We start from the raw sequence: 19,736 nt of genomic DNA on the forward strand, positions 1-19,736 counted from the left end.
AGATAACGATTTTTCTGCCCCTTATCTTCTGTTGATTATGGTCTTTACGACCTCTATCACCTATTACGGTCCTTCCGACCTCCATTGCCTGTCAACGGTCTTTTCTAACCTCTGTCTCCTGCCGACTACTGTCATTCTGACCTCCATCCCATACTACGGTCCTTCCAACCTCCATCATCAGACAACAGTCTTTCTAATCATTATCTCCCGCCGAATACGATCATTCCAACCTCCCTCGCCATACAACAGTTCTTCCGACCACCTTCACTAGACTACAGCCTTTCCGACCTCCGTCGCCCGCCGACTATGATTCTTCCTACTAAACGAATATTTTAATACTAATTCTTCCAATTTTCACCATGTAATATGATATACATTTGGTACATCAACACAATGCCTTCCCCCCCAAGGAAGGGCCTCATTTGTAATCGATTGTAGATAATAGTAGATTCATTCAAACTAGGTCAATCCCTGTGATTTTCCCCCTTTTTAGAGGTTTTCACGTAAAAATTCTAGTGTCTCTTATAAATGTTATACCCACTTTTTTATCTGCTTGTGTGTTGGATCTTAGTACAAAACTAAGACATTATATTATATATTTTTCTATCGCCACGAATATTTTAGAACTCAATATGTATAAATAACATGAAATAAAGTGATATGCATGTATATTTGATAAATGTTTTTTGGGGAAGTATTTGATAAATGTTACATGTAAATTTCTCAAAATTTTAGGATAAGTGTCTTACAAGAAAAACCGAAATCTTAATACAGGCTCATCTCCAACTTCTGCGTCCCTTGTTGCATCATCTCAGCCAGGAATCGCTGCCCTGCGCCCATGGCTCCCAGCCCGCTGCGTTCACCACTCTCCATCTTCACAAACCTAATTCCGCCGTCTCCTTCCTTTTGTCATTCTTATTACCTATCAGTCCATTCACCTATACCTCGGCTTCCTTCCTCCGCGCTTTCCCTTAATAGTCACGGCCACCTTACAGCCCGATGCCTTCCCCGGACCGCCCTTACCGATGCGGCCTTCACCCTCTCCATCTTCAAGAAACTCAGCCTGGACCAAAACGAAGTGGATGCCCTTCTCCAACGCCATCCAGAGATCGAATCAGCAGCTATCGCTTCTCCTGATTCGCTTCGTCTTCGGATAGACATCTTGCTGTCCATTGGGCTCAGCAATTCTGCTCTCTGGCGGACCATCATCAAACGCCCTGACATACTCACGTCGCCGGAGGCCGGCCTCTTCCTCAACTTTGTCCATGAAGATTCCGTAGAACTCTTGCCGACAAAGCTCGAGCGGCTTCTAATCCGTACCGATCCCGCGCTCTTTCCTGGGCTTGTCATGAGAACCAAACTTCTTCTTAACCATGGATTCCCTCACGAGAAGCTCGGGCATCTTCTCAATGTCGTTGATATCAAGAGAGCTTTCTGTGAGCGGACCATCGAGGATATTGAGGAAGTGATATTGTTCTTGCAGCGCTATGGCTGGCCGGATATCATTGTACGCCGTCCCAAGCTTCTGAACCTGGATCTCCATAACCAGTTGATTCCCCGTGCCCAGTTCTTTGCTGATCTTGCTGGTGGCGACGAAGAGTCCTCTGCGATCTTGATCCGTAAGCTGCCAGCAGTCCTTGCATATACAGTTGAGCACCTTCAATCACACCTGGAGTTCTGGCGATCTGTTGGCCTTTCTGGTGAGCAAGTCTTCAAGATAGCTCTTGTGTACCCCAACATTTTCAGCGTCAGCAGAGAGAGAAAGCTTACTTCCAGAATTGAGTTTCTCGAACAATGCGGGTTGAACGCCGAGGACATCTTTAAGTTTCTCGTCAAGGCACCTCTTTTCGTGAGCCTGTCCTTTGAGGACAACCTTGCAAAGAAGTTAGTGTTTCTTGTCAAGCTAGGATACGTGTATCGGACTAGGGAGATGGCTTTGGCTGTTGGTGCGGCGACCAGGACTAGCTCTGAAAACATGCAGAAAGTAATTGGACTTTTCTTTAGCCATGGCTTCTCCTGCGAGGATGTGCTGGCCATGAGCAGGAAGCATCCACAAGTGCTGCAGTATAACTGTGAGTCACTGGAGAAGAAGATGGAGTTTTTGATCAACGATATGCAAAGAGATGTGGGGGAACTACTGAATTTCCCTGCGTTCTTGGGTTATAAGCTAGATGACCGGATCAAGTACAGGTATGAGATACAGATGGCAAACAAAGGAAAAGGATCATCAATCATCCATCTTCTTAGTGTTTCTGATGAGAGCTTCTACGTGAAAACTAACAAATGGATAGAAGCTGTAACAGATTGTAATTCAGATCGTGCTAACCTTGATAATTGATGCCACCTCCTATGTAAAAAAATGGATAAATAAAAAGAAGTTCAATCCTTTCTGCTTAAATGACATCCGAGCGCTATCTTCTGACTAACAATTCAAAATGACAGCCAAATAAGTTGGGCGAGGAGATTCAAGATGAAGCAATAAAACGGTGTACAAACTCCAAGGAATAGATTAATTCTGGGTTTGAAATCGATCCTATCTTAAGGCCAAACTTTCGGACCTGAGAGGGAGTGAGCGGACAGGTCATGTGCCCGACATTATTCTCTCAGAAATTCAAGATATCAGACCTCTATCAAAGGATAATTTCCATTAGTAAGATCCAAAATTCAGACCTTTGTAACATCTCCGAAAAAAAAAAGGATTATAAAGGTTCTCCTGCCTCCCTGTCAAGCTGGAGGCAATCATGCTCGCTGAATTATTTTTGTAATCTAATGGCCTCAATCCTCTTCTGTCGAAATCCTTCACCGGTTGAGAGGATGATTGCTAGTTCAATGGATTTCATTACTGGTTGCTGCCATGATATATAGGTGTCAATAACATCAAGGAGCTTTTGGACCCATGAGACATTCATGATTATTGAACTTGTTCTCGTTATACGCTACTTCAAATGATTCACCATCACTTGGATTGGATTACAATGATTTCACAGCCCGGCTACCATTAATGGAGGGAAGAGCTGTGGCATGTTCATACATATTCAGGTAAGTATAGCAAGATAGTTTTTTGTTCATCATAATGATTCAGACTATATAGGCCATATGCAGAGGAAACCTTTGTATCGGTATAAATGTTGTTTTAGTTATAGTATTTTGGCCATTAATTCAGATGAAATGACTAAAGTGATATTCTATTCAGGTTAGAAGCGTTCATATCATTAAGAAAATTATACCTATACTATTTTTAACTGGAAAACAATGCTTCTCATACCCAGAAAACTCGACTCTACTAAAACACCACGTCTTTGTGGATCCAAAATCTTGGTAATGGAATGGGTCTATCCTACTTAGGTTTTGAATTAAGCACTCAGGTGAGATGATTTTGTACTAATGTACTCAAATTTTTATGCGAATGAACAACAAAACACTATTCTCCAAACTTAAATACATCCAATCATTCCACAAGTTGGAAGCTCTCAAGCCATATACAAGTGATATAATAATTAATAAACAAGATTGATTTAAATAATACCAAAAGATATTCACACCACTGCTTCTCAATAGCCTACCATGACACATGTTTATAGAATAATCATTTTATTTCATCATCCACATCAAGATAATACTTCGTGGTCACAAAAAGAAATCTATCTGTTATTTTTATTTTCTCCCCACCTTTCTTTTCCCAAAATTGTCTATCCTCTCTCTTATCTACATCAACCCAAAGGAATTCACCCCATATGCACACAAATCCTCTCTAAGTTCCTCTCTGTTTAATATATTTGTAAGAGTTTAGATGGATGAGATTTCAAATCTAAATCAAACTCAAATCTTGACTTTGGCGCTATCCAAAATAACAAAATTTGGAAAAAAAAAACTTTTCATCCAAAAAATGCAAAAGGATAATTTATATCTATCATATGTGGGCTTCGAAAATTCGCGTGCCATGGCCTCTTCGCGTCCCTTTTTTTATGTGTGTCGGCGAGGCGAGTTTTAATCAGTTTAGGTTGTGGTAAATTTTCAAAGGACAAATTGAGTTTTAGAAAAGATACTACCCAGATATTTCGCCCTCATTTTGCAAGGACTTTATGATTTGAGTTCATGTTTTCTATAGGTGTAAGCCCCTATATTTCGCCCTCAAAATGGTCCATTGATTCTTTATGAAGGCCCATTTTGATGAGAAATTATTCCGTGCGGAGTCCGGACGATAAAGAACCGTTCGGTTATGAGTGCACACAGTGAGTGTACACTTACATGGACAGTTTTTTATCGTTCGGACTCTGCATAGAATAATTTCATTTTGATACCTCAACTCTTTAAAGGGGAACCAAAATAATCCTTTAATATAGTTGTGAACCATTTTGATCATTCATAAAGAGTTAATAAAATATTTTGATCATTTTCTATTCCCCTCTAATACTAAACCTAGCAACAAATTATAAAAGAATATAACATTCTTTTTAATAGAAAATGAATAAAGATGAAATAAGAATAGTGGAATAAAATAGAAATAGGAGTAGCGACTGTAGAATGTTCTTCCAAACATATGATGCTCCATATTATCTTCTATATTGATTCGTACAGTTAAATAAATCAATCATTATAATAAAAAAAAAATCTTTATGAACCCCTTCCTGAATTAAGAAGAAATATTTTTGTTCTTCCTTATTTCGACAGATAAATGCAATCAACAAAATTATAATATTAATAATTTTAGCATAAACAACAATCTTTAAAGCTATAATTCTATATCCAAATTTATTAATTTTTCAATATTATCCCTCAAACTCTTATCTATAATCACGCCTATACAATTTCTATATGACTCCTATCATAATACTATAGTTTAAAATCTAAACTATTAATTTCCTTAGTCTTCTCTCAAACTCATTTAGTTTCCTGAATGCATAGAATATTTATATTTTTATGCATCATAATATATATTAATTTCATTTATGAAACTGTAAGGGAACCTATATTTAAAGTTTCTATCATATTTTTAATTTTATGGACTAGCTTCTTTGCATAAATCTGTCTATGATGTGTGAAACTTTGCCTATTTAACATTGTAGCTGGGAGTTGGTGCCATGGCACTTGCACACTTGTTGCTTTATTCATGCTATACAGCACATCGCTTCCAAGTAACGCCTTGATATTAACACAATGTATTAAATGATTCATATCATGATTATTCGAGAAGTTTTACGCTGGTCGTCGACTACCTAATGCAAACCTTTACTTTTCTCATCAAAGACTTGGAAACTGACAACGACAGTGTTACTAGCGTCATGTTCTAAATGAATAAAATCATTCTAGTTCAATTGACCATAATTATGTGGCATTTTGGTATGGTTGTTATCATCCGTAACTCTTTTTCTCCATCGCATATTTAAATTTCATACAAACAACATAAAAAATGTTGACAGTGAAAATTTGGCATCACATAGGATGAGGAATCCTATCAATTTGTTGGTTTAATGTCATTAAGTAACTGTGACTGAGATACTTTATGAGGAGGTCAAGTAATAGCTCAATGAGAAAGTATGCTCCTTAAGAATACAAAATGATTAAAGTGGTCTGGTTTAGATTTATATTTACCATTACTAAATAACAAAGAAGGCAATAGAAATATTTCCAAGTATAATAGATATTCTCACTAATAATTTCTTTTATTCTTTTGTCGATGCAGCTATGGATCCCAAGCCTCTGGCTACCAAACCGAATGCCTGGGGGTGGGGGTCGGCGAAATTCCAGGAATCCAAAGGCTCCTGTTTTGTCAACACCTCATTTCAGATCTATAGGAGAAGTATTAAGAAGTGATCGTTGGAGAAAATACGAGGTGCATTTATGGTGGGACTAGGGCTGATTTCAAAGGAGAAAGTTTGTATATGGGGGGGATTGTATGAAGAAATTTTTGCAGTAGTTTTCTTCGGTGATTTTGGGTTCCTAGTTGCTACTAGGAATTGGGGCTGAGCCTATTCACCTCTTGAACAGTGAATCAATTGTATCTTGTGTTTCTTTTGATTGAAGATTATTATTTTAGCTTTATTAGCGTTGTTCTTATATATCATTACTGTCCTTTTCTTGGTTGGTGGCTATTTTTTCTTTGTTTGGTACCGATTTGATTCTAGCGGTTGTTTTGGGTGCTGATTTGATCCCCGAATCATAACATATATCATAATGTCCCTATATGAGAGGTATGATTATTGTTATTTATAATGATGCTCGTGTTGGAAGTTGAATTTAAAGTTAATTGAATGTTGAAGTAGATCTAATGTCAATGACTATCTCTTCTTGAATAATTCTAGTTAAAGTGTATTTAAAATTATTTAGGGATATTTAGAATTGACAGTTGAGATTATCTCGAGAGAAACTCTAGTTGTTGATAATTCATCTTGATTGATTTTATATTTCTGAGAATTCTCTTGAGATATTTTGTAGAAGTTAAGATGTCTCAGCCATTAATATTTTAATGACTATTTTTGTTCTACCGCGTGTTAATGTTGGGATGCCTTATGCTAATTAGGAAAAATTCAAGGATTACAATTGGGATTATGGGTAATATGAAGATCTAATATGTCTAGTAAATTGATTATTATATTAATATTGATATTAATGTGATGATCATAGAGTTCATCAGCATAATTACTGTCATAATAATGAGATACATCTATTATAATCAATCTTCTTGTATGAACCAGATAGTAAGCTTCAATAACATTCTGAGGAGGTCATACAAGTATTCTGTGAGCACATTCACACTAACAATGGTTTGCTCTTACATGTTCAGGATGCATGCCCTTTAAAAAAAGTTGGTCTATTCTTTGCTTAATGATAGAATTCTTTGGCATGAATTTCTTTAAGATCACAATAGCAAGCACTTGATGCACATCTATAATACATGAGATAAAAGGATGAATTATTCTGTGTGGACGCCGAAAACTGTCCAGAGTTCAATAAAAGTGCGCCATGTTACCCCCTACTCGGTACCACAGCTTGGTACTACCGAGCTCGGTACTGCTTGATACTTGATGACATGGCTGCACCTGACTCGCCTCTGGACGTTAAGCTGTGTTCGGTGTTCGCACAAAATAATCTCTCGAGATAAAGACCTTACCACTAGTTATGGGCTTTAAGGAAGAATGTTAGAACATCAAGATTTGTGTCATGATAGAAGAAGAGTCGAATGCACATGAGGTTCATCTCAAGTAATGGGGTGTTGGATGAAGATCGTGAAGCAATGAAAAGATTGCAAGCAAAGGGCTAGTGAACAATGAGATATACATATGAGGAAAATTTTTTATCTGTTAAATCGAATGATGTAACATAAAAAAAGAGAAAAGACGAACGGTCACTAAAAGAAGGGATTTGGTGGTAGATGAGATGAGAAAATGAGAATCCATCGTAAAGTGGAGAAGAAAATAAGCAAACAACACGAATTCAATGTTTCATTTAAGAATAAGTTCCTTAATATAAACTAGAACCCTTTATATAACCTTAGGGATTATTATACCTTTTTTAACAATGGATTAACTATTAAATAAATGATTAATGTTGATATGTCGTCAACAAATTATCTTAATCATACACGACTCTCGATGCAAATATGAATAAAAAATTGCAAAACTTAATCCGGGGCCATCTAAATTCCGATTTAAATAAACCTATAATCAAACTAAACATCTCGAAGAGACAAACCCAACGATACCAAAATCGATCCAATCCGAGCCCAAATGGATCCAAATTGAGGACCCAAAGTACATTTGGTAGGATCAAAGCCTAAATTGGATGAACAAATCATACCCAAATATAGGATGATTACAATCGAATCGAGCGGCTCGACGAGATGAATCCAACAAGCCTAAGATCACCTAATTCTGACATCATTTGGGCACATAAATGTTTGATAAAAAAATACTTGATAAATGCTCTAAGATCAAGAGTATCAAAATGAGGGAGCACTCCTAATTTTTTTTTTCTATCCTAATAATATTAATTTATTGTAATTTTTTAAATATATTCCACTTTTTAAAGTCCTAATTTTAACTCTAAAAATTAAATTCTAAGCAATGCATCTTTGCTTTTATCTAATAATTTAAAATACTTATGTGTCAAATATAAAACACTTATCGTCATATATTTTATATTATCATCGTTAGCTAAAATATTATTATATCTTATTTATAAAAATGTATTTTAGAACTAAACAATAATTAAATTTATACGTCATTTGAGAGGTCATAAGTTAACTAAAATAAATTTTCCTTATCATATGATTTAAGTTCAAAATGACATATTTTTATTATAATTATTAAAAATCAGGAATTAGTGCATTTACGATCAGTCCAAATATCACAGTATCGAAAGCAGGCATATCCATTCGACGGTCACGATTCTACGGTCTTTTTTTACTCTCATCGATAAATATTTTATATTAAACCCGCCAACTTCCTTCTTCATCTAAAGCGGCAGGCTTTGTGAGGATCTTGCGACTGCGACATGGCCGCTTCCTCCTTCTTGACTGCATCCCACGCCCAATTAGCACGGGCGATCTCCGGCCGGGGGACCGTCGCGGCCCCATCCCAGCCTGACCGCCTCGCCCTCTCCTCCGGCGGGCACCGCCTTATTCTTCGGCTTAACCCAAAAGCGGCTGAGTTAAAACAGCGCTCTCGGCGGTTTGTTAAGATTCGATCAGCCGTGATTGACACGGCGGACGGCAAGCCGGTGACCGAAGAGCTAATGGAGAGGTCCGTGAACACAATCCGGTTCCTGGCCGTCGATGCGGTGGAGAAGGCCAACTCAGGTCACCCGGGGCTCCCCATGGGATGTGCCCCCTTGGGTCATATCCTCTTCGATGAATTCATGCGCTTCAACCCTAAGAATCCTTACTGGTTTAACCGGGATCGATTCCTGCTCTCTGCGGGCCATGGATGCATGCTGCATTACGCGCTACTCTACCTTACTGGGTATGACAGTGTTAAGGTATGAGTGGTTTGCATTCTTTATATAGAAGGTTTTTATGATTTTGACTTGCTTGAATATGAGTAGGAAATATGGCGTTTTTCTCTCAAATGAATCTTGTCGTCTTGTCTCCCATAGTTTGGCATATATGTCGTTTCCTTTTTTTAGGATTGGTTGGTCTAGTCAGGGATAATTTCTTTCATTTTGTTCGTTCTGAGAAATTGTTTTTCTTTGATAAATTTCTTATGATACAAGTCTACCGATCTTTATTCTGCTAATGTTGGTTTAGAATCAGTTTAAATGATTCCTCAAGGAGAGATCAATGTATGGGTCTATTTAGTTGAATTGGAGCCTGGTTTATAAAGTTTAAAAGCCCTGATATGGAGATGCCGTTTATAAAAATATTTTGCTCAAAGCTGCTCTTTTTTTATTTTATAATTGATGGTTCTTATTATGATGTTTTAGGATGAGGATTTGAAAGCTTTCAGACAGTGGCAGAGTAAAACTCCTGGGCATCCTGAGAGTTTTGAAACGCCCGGTATCGAAGTCACTACTGGTAAGTAATTTTAAGTGTAGAACTGAACAGGGCATGACTATTCGTTTTATGTAAAGAATGCTTTTGCATTACTTGTATTACCATATCTTTCTTTTTCTGTATTCTGCTTGGTGTTATAGATTATGTAATTTATTCTCTTTGTGTGCTACAGGTCCTCTTGGTCAGGGTATTGCAAATGCTGTCGGATTAGCATTAGCTGAGAAGCACCTAGCTGCCCGCTTCAATAAGCCTGATGCGGAGATCATTGACCATTACACGTAATAGTTTAAAGAGTCGTATCCTGTCACGTGTTATTATATCTGTTCTTCTTTTGTAGCACTTAGCCTTCTCCAAACGAACTCCAAAGGCATGAAGGGAGTCTTTTGCGAGCTCCAGCCGAACTATAAAACTTTCGGTATTTGGTTGCGGGTGAGCAGTGCGACGCTAATATTGGCGTGCACTGTTCACCTACATTATTTTTCTGTATCTACCAGATTTGCTGAAGAATGTGCGAAAGAGGAAAAAGATGGTTACCTTCTGCGAAGGGCGCAAAATGGAGTTTGATTGGAGATGAATCACCCAATTTTTTAGTTTCACTATATTTTGGAGTGAAAAATTAGATTTTAGGTTGGAGATGTCCTTAGGGACTAGCACTGACTGGCATTTTAATTTAGGTATGTTATACTTGGGGATGGTTGCCAAATGGAGGGAGTATCAAATGAAGCTTGCTCTCTTGCTGGACACTGGGGTCTTGGGAAATTGATTGCTTTCTATGATGACAATCGTATTACCATTGATGGAGACACAGAAATTACATTTACAGAGGATGTCAATGCACGCTTCGAGGCTCTTGGCTGGCACACCATCTGGGTAAAGAATGGTAACACAGGCTACAATGAGATCCGGGCTGCAATCAAGGAAGCCAAAGCTGTTAAAGACAAGCCTTCATTGATAAAGGTACTTTTCTTTCTCCCTCTACGTTTGATTACATCTCACAGTATTTTTTGTTGCTCTCTTTTTAGTGTTTGATAGGGACATTCTTATCCTTCATGTACGTCCATGTCTCTGCAGGTTACAACCACCATTGGTTATGGATCACCGAACAAGGCAAATTCATACAGTGCTCATGGAAGTGCATTGGGTAGTGAGGAAGTTGATGCAACTAGAAAAAATCTTGGATGGCCTTATGATCCTTTCCATGTACCTGAGGATGTGAAAAGGTGTCACTTCTACTAATCTATTTAGCTGGGCATATAAAACTTAAGGACCGTTTAATTTGATAATACTTTTTTCTGCCTATTTTTGCTTCCTAGAACAGTAGAAGTTGTTTTTGTGTGTTTGATTTGATGCGGTGAGAAAAAGTTTAGCAAAAAAATGACTTTCTGTTGGGAAGTGAACAAAAAATGAAATAAACAAGGAAAATAAACGACGAAGAAGAACTCTAGAATTTAGCGTAGAAAAACTCGTAAATAAAAAAATAATGGAGCCACACTACATCAAGAAATCCATTATATAAAATGAGAGAAATTATACAGATCACCCACATCCACCGTCTCTAAATGTGAATGCAAGTTTCTTATGAGTTACATCCCCTTCAATTAGATACATCTCTTAAAAACAAAGATAAAACCGACTCAACTTACACACAATGCCTCGACTATGACTCATTATTTCAAAACGCCTCTGCTGCGCTGTGGCGTTGAACCTATAGTGCAGCTGCGCTAGGTTCATAGTGTCGTGGCACTGGAACTACAGTGTTGTGGTTCCGTGTTCTATCTCAGAGGGGGGACCAGAACACTTTGATGCTAGATTTACAATGTCGCGACCCTCTATATGTTGCATTCGCTTCCCCCCAATGACCCCCCAATAGAGCTCCTCATCGAGCTTGACTAATGGATTGAGGTATGTGTCAAACAGTACAACCGATTGATTAACAAAATCAAATTTGACAAATAACTAATGATTTCTTAGATGGATAGTTTAGGTGACTTATTGGAAAGGTGATTTTATGATATGTACTTGTTCTTTTTAATTAAAAAACAATTTAATTTATTATGTGCTAATTAAGATTATTTTATCATGTTATAATAATATGAAATATTCTCATAATATTTATTTTAGTTATTCCATCACTCCTATCAATGCCATAGTATTTCTCGAGATTTTCATACATTGCTTTTTTAAACTTGCTTATTTATAAGTCTTAAAACTTAGTATTTCCTTATATAACATGCAAAATCTACCTAACACCTCAAAAGTGACACTTATTTATCTCCATTTGCATCTCCGCTTCGCACTATTGCCTTTCTGCCTAAACCGAAAATGGTCGAAGAAAATAAAAATTCTAAGCTCGGGATTAGATTTTTCATAGTTAAGATCCCACGCAAGATAAAAAGTAAAATTAAATTTATTTGATTTCAAGATAGGCTCGTTAATAGATATCTGTTAGTATGTCGAAATTGTCGCATACCTTATTCCATGTGAAATTCTCACAATAAATAAGTAAACGAATAAGAGAATCATAAGTTCAAAGTCAAAGTTCCCTGAATAAAAAAGACTTGCAACTCCAACTCCATTTTCTGCCTAAAATCTGCCTATAGATCATTGAATGGGAATCTCTCTCTGTGATAGTTTGGGAGAAGGCAACAATGTGGCAGAGGTGAAGAAGGAGGTGATTCAAGGCAACACCATGATGGAGATTGGAGTAGTGGTATTGGTGGATGAAATGGAGTGTGGAAAGTGTTGTTCATAGAAGATTACGTGACGGGAGATGTGAATTTTGTGGGTGAGAAGGTTGTAACATCTATAGCCTTTGTGGGAGGATGAATAACCAAGGAAAATGCAATATCTTGAGATCTAGGTTGGAGTTTGTTTGTCGTCAGAGGGCGAAGCCAAGGGAAGCAAAGACAACCAAATATTTTGAGGTGGTTGTAATTTGGTAGTGTGCCATGGTGTAATTTGTAGGGAATGTGGAGATGACGGGATTTAGTGGGAAGGCGATTTATGAGGTAATTAGCTGTGAGAAGAGCTTCTGCCCAAAAGGTAGAGGGAAGAGTGGCGGTGTGTAGTAGAGCTCGGGTGATCTTTAGAAGATGTCTATTTTTGCTTTATGCGAGACTATTTTGTTCGGGTGTGTAGGGACAGCTGCGTTGATGAGCTATTCCGTGTTGAGAGAGGTAGTTGGTGAAGTGATTATTGAGAAATTCGCCTCCGTTGTCTGATCGAATGGTTTTAATTTTACTGTTGAAAGATGTGTTGATAAGATTATGGAAGTGTATAAATTTTGAAAGAGTTTGATCATTGGATTGCATTAGATAAAGCCAGCAGAAACGAGAGTGATCGTCAATGAAAGTTACATAATAATGATATCCATTGATTGAGGGAACGGGTGAAGGTCCCCAAACATCTGTGTGAATGAGAGAAAAAGGAGTTGTAACATTTGTAGATTCTAAAAGGAAATGATAACTTGTGGCTTTTGGCCACATTACAAGACCGACATAAGGTAGAACCAGAAGAAGTACATATAGACGGGACTAATTTAGCTAATAACTTCATGACACGGAGGTGAGGATGACCAAGAGGTCCAAGACGATTGTGCCAGATTGAGCTTGTAGTGGCTGTGGAGTGGAAGGCAGTGTGAGATGATCGGGTCTTGGGCGTGTGGATTGAATAGAGGCCATCACGGGTAGGACCATGGAGAAGAACTTGATTGTCCGCTAGATCCTGAATGACGAAGCCGTTAGCGTCGAAGGAGATAGAGAAATTATTGTCCTTGGTAAGCTTGTGAACAGAGAGTAAATTGTGAGTTAGTGAAGGAACATGAAAGATGTTTTGGAGAAAAATCTTACGAGGAGTATTTGGGAGAGGTAGTATCCCTTGGCTCTGGTGTTGAATAGGCAGAGAGTTCCCATTGGCTATGGAGACAGAATCTGTGCCTAAATAGGCGGTGGGCTGCTATAGATTGATAGAGTCAGGGTAAGGTGACTTGAAGCTCCGATGTCTAGTATGCACTCGGTGGCATTGTTGTTTTGTGGTTGAGATAAGAGAGCTCGAGAAGGCTCTATGGAGGAGTAATTCATGTTGCATCTGTGCCAGCAATCAAGGGCAATGTGGCCGGGCTTCCCACAGATCTGACAGGTAGTCCGAGTGTTCCCCTGTGTGGGTGTGGCTCGATTGCTGTTGGGTTGAGATCTGGGTGGAAATGATCTTCCGCGATAGTTTCCTCGGCCTCGATTGCTTCGGCCGCGGCCAGTGTAGAAGGCTACATTGTCAGTAGCAGGAGGAATATCGCGCTGCAGTTTGTTGTTGACGTGTATCTATTCGCTGAAGAGAAGAGAATACATAGTATCCAAACTGATTGGTTGCTGTGTTGAGCTGGATGACTCTCGACCTGTTGGTGGGCTGCAGGCGATTTGCCAAAAGTGTTCCAGATCTCAGCAGAGGTGGAGAGGTGTAGTATGCAAGGGAGAACTGAAGGCGAAATGGTGGAAAGTAGAGCGACAACGAGGTTCTGGTCGATTAGAAGCCACAGCTTCAGTTTGGGATCGGAAGAGGGTCCGCTCGGTCGCGCCTGTTTTCCGGTGAGGTAGCCATCGAAACCGTTTGCTGTGAAGAGCTTGTGCACCTGTAAGCTCCAGATGGCGTAGTTCTCGTTGGAGAGTTAAAGATTGACGATGAGCTTCAGATTCGTCATGAGGAACTTCAGCGGAGCAGGCACAGTGAAGTCTGCCATTGCTGCAGACAGAGAAGATGCCAGAGAAGTTCCGGAGGAGGTGGCGCTTTGTCCGGCCATGGAGAAAGAAGGCGGTGAAGCTCAGCGCTTTGATACCAAGAAGAGAAGGCAAAGAGAAGAAGATAGACAGATTACTGTAGATAAGATGTTCTCATTGAAATGTAGAACTCAGATTACATGATATATTGGTGAAGTATAATCATAACTAAGGATCGTGATATCCTTGCAGGAGCAGAGTCGTTAGCAGTAGGTAAGTGGGATGCGTTCGGTGACGGCTGGAGCAGAGTCACGTGAAGAGGGACCACTTGTAGAGCCTTCTGATTTGCCGTGCTAATAGTTTTTTAAGGGGAGATGAGAATGAAGGTAACAAAGTATTACTTTTAAAGTATTAAATAGATTTATGTGTTATATAATCAAATACTAAGTTTCAGGTGCTAGATATATAAATAAGCAAGTTTAAAGTGCTATGTTTATGAATCCCCTAATATTTTTTATCAAATAGCTATAACTCTTTTTCACACTTTGAATAATATTTTTATTTTCTTTTAATGCATTGGTGCATTTCTCCTAAAAAAAAAGAATAATATTTTTATTGAATAGTCATTCCCATTATTCAACAACACAACACTATAAAATTGAGCCTTTTTTCAGGTGAAAATTTGAGTGTAGGAACACAATTTAGTAGGAGGGATTTGATCCCAGGATATTGGTAATAACTTTTAAAATCTTTTTCAACTAAATTGCTAGCACTTTAAGCCTTATTTTCTATGGGTAGTAATTAATCAATGCAGCCTTATTTTCTATGGATAGTAATTAGTCAATGCTTGCTTTTGGCTTCTTACAGCCATTGGAGCCGACATATCTCTAATGGTGCAGCTCATGAGTCTGAATGGAATGCGAAGTTTGCAGAGTATGAGAAGAAGCACAAAGAAGATGCGACTATTTTGAAGGATATAATTTCAGGAGACTTGCCTGCTGAATGGGAGAAGGCTCTTCCGGTGAGCAGCATAATATTGATTTTACTATGATTCATTGATGATTTTTGATATTGCTGGAAGACAAGGAACTAGCATTAGTAGAACAATGAAGGATATTTTTAGAAGACGGGGCATAGGATTAATAGAGTAAATGTTGAGAATATGGTATGTAAATTTGAAGTTATATTAGGTGCAATTAGTTTGAGTGTCTTGGATTTGTTATACAACAAATGATAATATTGGTAAAGATAATAACTTTTAGAGTTAAGATTGGATGGTATTGTATGACAGGAATATCATGGAGACTTAAAATTAAATTTTACAAGACTACAACTAGATCGACTATATTATACGAATATAACTATTTGATAATAACGAAGAAAATTATAGTTAAATTTAGTGTGGTAGAAATGAGAATATTAAGATGAATGCATGGCAAAATTAAAATGTTTGAGAAATAATTATTTTTTGGGATAGTGGGACTTGCCATTTTTATGATAAGATAATTGAAAATAGACATAGACTTAATAAGAATGAAGCAAAAATGAGGATTCATAAAGTAGAAGCCAATTACTTGGGATAATTGTAATTGCCATAATAATAATGGTGATTTGGATGATTCCCAATCTTTATTGTTGATATATATATATATATATATGCATATATATTTGACTTTATTTTGTTCTATCGACAGGTATATACTCCTGAAAGCCCAGCTGATGCCACCAGAAATCTCTCTCAGCAGTGCCTTAATGCATTGGCTAAAGTTCTTCCTGGACTTATTGGTGGTAGTGCTGATCTAGCATCCTCCAACATGACATTGCTTAAGATGTATAGTAACTTCCAAAATAGCACTCCACAAGAGAAAAACATAAGATTTGGTGTCAGAGAACATGGGATGGGCGCTATCTGCAATGGCATTGCACACCATAGCCCTGGCCTCATCCCTTACTGTGCCACTTTCTTTGTCTTCACAGATTATATGAGAGCCTCCATTAGACTTGCGGCATTATCTCAAGCTAGAGTCATCTTTGTGATGACTCATGACTCCATTGGACTTGGCGAAGATGGCCCTACACATCAACCCATTGAGCACCTAATGAGCTTCAGGATGATGCCGAACATCTTGATACTCCGGCCTGCAGATGGAAATGAGACTGCAGGTGCCTACAAAGTTGCCGTTCTCAGCCAGAAGAGACCTTCTATCCTTGCCCTTTCTCGCCAGAAGCTTCCTCAGCTTTCTGGAACATCATTTGAAGGAGTTGAGAAGGGTGGATATATCATCTCAGACAACTCTTCAGACAATAAGCCTGATCTTATTCTCATTGGATCTGGATCGGAGTTGGAGATTGCTGCCAAGGCTGGAGAGGAACTGAGAAAGGACGGAAAGAGGGTAAGGGTTGTGTCACTTGTTTCATGGGAATTGTTTGAAGAGCAGTCAGATGATTACAAAGAGAGTGTTCTTCCTAAGGCTGTTTCTGCAAGGATCAGCATTGAGGCTGGCTCAACGTTTGGGTGGGAAAAATATATTGGAAGTAAGGGCAAAGCGATTGGGATTGACAGGTTTGGGGCGAGTGCTCCTGCTGGGAAAATATACAAGGAGTTTGGTTTGACTGCAGAGAATGTCATCGCTGCAGCCAAATCTCTGTAAGTTTGTATTGGTTGTGCTATTTGCTTTAAAGCATTGAACTAGGCTTGGAGTCTGCACTATTATCATGAGCTTGAGGATGCAACCTACGAGAAGTTGATAAAGGGCATGCAGGTGTCCTGTTGGGCAATAATAATGCATTTTGCTCAGTGCTTATTACCATCTTTCTATTATGGTTGATGAAATTAAGTTACCTTTTTATGCTGCTGTGTTAAACTATTATGCACTGACATTTTTTATCAAAGAGGCGTGCAATGTCTGACACGTATTCGGCTCTACATGCTTCCGACATGTATCAGACACGTCGAAAACATGTCTGATTAAAAAAATATTAAATACAAATTGGACATGCGTCTTAAATATTTTATAATTTTTTTTAAATATAATTTTTTGTATTTAATTTTTTTTAAATATAAAAATTGAATTTCTTAATTCTTATCCACAACATCAAATCAATCACCTGCACTCAATACCCCATTCATTGAATATTTTCATTTTTATTTCTCTTTGGCAGGTCGTGACTTTGGTTTCACAATAATGAATGATATCAACATCGACATTTTAAAACCATCTCAACATCAAAGTTTTACACTATCTTGACATTGATGCTCGACACTAGCAATTTCTACACCCACAACTTGAGAGCTCATCTTTGTTTGACGTCGTCTTAACATCTACGGCCAACGCCTCTCAACATCGACTACAGACGCCCTCTTGATATTGACGCCTAATACTTACTGCATAATATTGATGCCCGACTCTCGATAATATTGTCATCATCTCTCTCGATGCCTTATACATGGCATCAACTTTCGACTTTAGACAACCTAATATTAATTATTTTTTAGCCCAACTTCTTTTTAAATGACTTATTATTTCTAAATTATGATTACTATTACAATTATTAAATTTTATATGCTATTTTCAAAATATAAAAATTATAATACCGTATCCAACTCGTCTCCGTGCCCTATATTTTTGATACTTTAAGTGTACAGTGTCCGTGTCATGTCATATCCGCGTAGTCGTGTCCGTATCTGTGCATCATAGATGTTTCAGAATCCAAAAAACCTTAACGAACCTATATGATTTTCAATGATTTAGGCTGTATATTTAGTACTCGAGTCTTCGATTATCCGCTCATTTGTATTTCTAGAGCAAGTTTATTTTAGTGGAGTATCTTATTTTTCTGCGATTATCCCAATGAAATCCCACCTAGTTCTGTTGTGTTACCAGGCGGTCGTGATTAAATTTAATCCTGAGACAAGATTAGGAATTCAGTTTGGTCAGTTCTGAAAATTTATATCCTGCACCTTCCTATTCCAGGATCAATCAGGAAACAAAATCAGCAAGGAAGCTTAACTTTTCTTGGAAAAAATAAAAATGATACAGAATCAAATTTTACTGGTACCAGTTTGATACCATTTTTTTAATACTAATTTGATGAAGAGATGCTATATTTATGAAGGCGCTAGAGAACCTTTTGTTATGGTTGGAAACCCCTTGTCTTTCTTCATGTCCTTGCTCTTACATCACATGTTCAACTACTTCAAACTATCAAAAGGGTGGAAAAAGATAACGTTAAAAGAAGGAGAACATCAGTGTTTTCGTCTGGCCTTCCTCATTAGATATGATTAAACAATGATATCTTGAAACACTTCTTATCCGTGAATATATCCCCTAAATCATATGGTTTGATATTATATTTGATCAGATTTGTCATATTTGTAAAGTCTCTCCATGTTATTCTACCTCTCCATAGCTATTAGTCTTATCCTCTCACAATAAATTATGATGTCAGATGGAAGCAGTCATATTTAGATAATCCATCTTCCAACCATACAAATTCAAAAAATATATGCGGTAACATATGACTTGCAATTTGGCTAATTTCATAGATGGTGTTTCATAGAGAAAGGGTTATGAAGTTATCTAGGATTGGAAAAGGTATATCAATAAAACTTTGTTTTATATTTTTGAATTCATTGAATGCAACAATAGCAACAACAACAAGCCTTTATCGTACTATGTGGGATCAGCTATATTAATCCTTTTTCTCCATTGTGTCCAGTTAAGTGTCAAATTCTTATTTATATCTAATAAAGAAAGATCATTTCTAATATTTTATGACCAAATCTTTTTAGGTCTACCTCTACCTTTCTTAACATAGATTAAATCTAATACATCTACTCGCTTAACCTGGTCATCGGAAGGCTGCCGTTTTATGTGACCAAATCATCTAAGACGACTCACTCTAACCTGATCTGCCATTGGAGCTACTCCAACCTTTTCACGTATATGCTCATTTTGATATCCTGTCTCTAAGAGTAAAGTTACTCATCCACCTGAGCATCCTCATCTCTGCAACACTTAATTTAGTTTATTGCTTCTCTTTTAATGGCCAACATTCTGCGCTATAAAGCATTGCAGGTATAACCACCATCTTATAGAATTTTCTCTTAAGTTTGAGTGTTACTTTTCTATCACACAACAAGCCTGTTGCATTCCTCCAGTTCATCCATCCAACTTGAATTCTACTAATAATATCCCATCTATTTCACCATTACTCTAAACAAAAGAATCAAGATATCTAAAACATATACTCTTATTAATGACTTGATCGCTCAAAGTCACAAAAACCCCACTAGATATATTACTACTAAAATTCTACTATATGTATTCGATTTTAGATCTACTCAAATGAAAACCTTTAGACTCTAAGGCTGACCTCCATAATTCAAGTTTACCTTCAACTCTCTCTTTGGTCTTATTAATAAGAAAAATATCATCAGCAAAAAGCATACACCACAGAACATCCTCTTGCAAATCTCTAGTAAGAATATCAATGAATAAATCAAACTGATATGGGCTTAAGGCTAATTCTTGATT

At 37.6% G+C, this 19,736-nt stretch overlaps 2 protein-coding genes across 2 annotated transcripts; both read left to right on the forward strand.

Annotated features, from left to right (window-relative positions):
- Positions 1-759: 759 nt before the first annotated feature.
- On the forward strand, positions 760-6,059 carry LOC110115799 (transcription termination factor MTERF8, chloroplastic). The gene is made up of 2 exons (XM_020849170.2): positions 760-3,039; positions 5,684-6,059. The coding sequence occupies exon 1, from the start codon at positions 839-841 to the stop codon at positions 2,336-2,338; it is 1,500 nt and encodes a 499-aa protein (XP_020704829.1). The 5' UTR covers positions 760-838; the 3' UTR covers positions 2,339-3,039; positions 5,684-6,059.
- Positions 6,060-8,473: 2,414 nt separating this feature from the next.
- Positions 8,474-17,011, forward strand: LOC110115773 (transketolase, chloroplastic). Its single transcript, XM_020849135.2, has 7 exons — positions 8,474-8,976; positions 9,421-9,511; positions 9,663-9,768; positions 10,165-10,447; positions 10,562-10,710; positions 15,067-15,220; positions 15,894-17,011. Exons 1-7 carry the CDS (start codon positions 8,494-8,496, stop codon positions 16,848-16,850), a joined length of 2,223 nt encoding a protein of 740 aa, XP_020704794.1. The 5' UTR covers positions 8,474-8,493; the 3' UTR covers positions 16,851-17,011.
- Positions 17,012-19,736: the final 2,725 nt, after the last annotated feature.

Source organism: Dendrobium catenatum, unplaced genomic scaffold (assembly GCF_001605985.2).
Source record: "Dendrobium catenatum unplaced genomic scaffold, ASM160598v2 fragScaff_scaffold_1482, whole genome shotgun sequence".
NCBI classification, from domain to species: Eukaryota; Viridiplantae; Streptophyta; class Magnoliopsida; order Asparagales; family Orchidaceae; genus Dendrobium; species Dendrobium catenatum.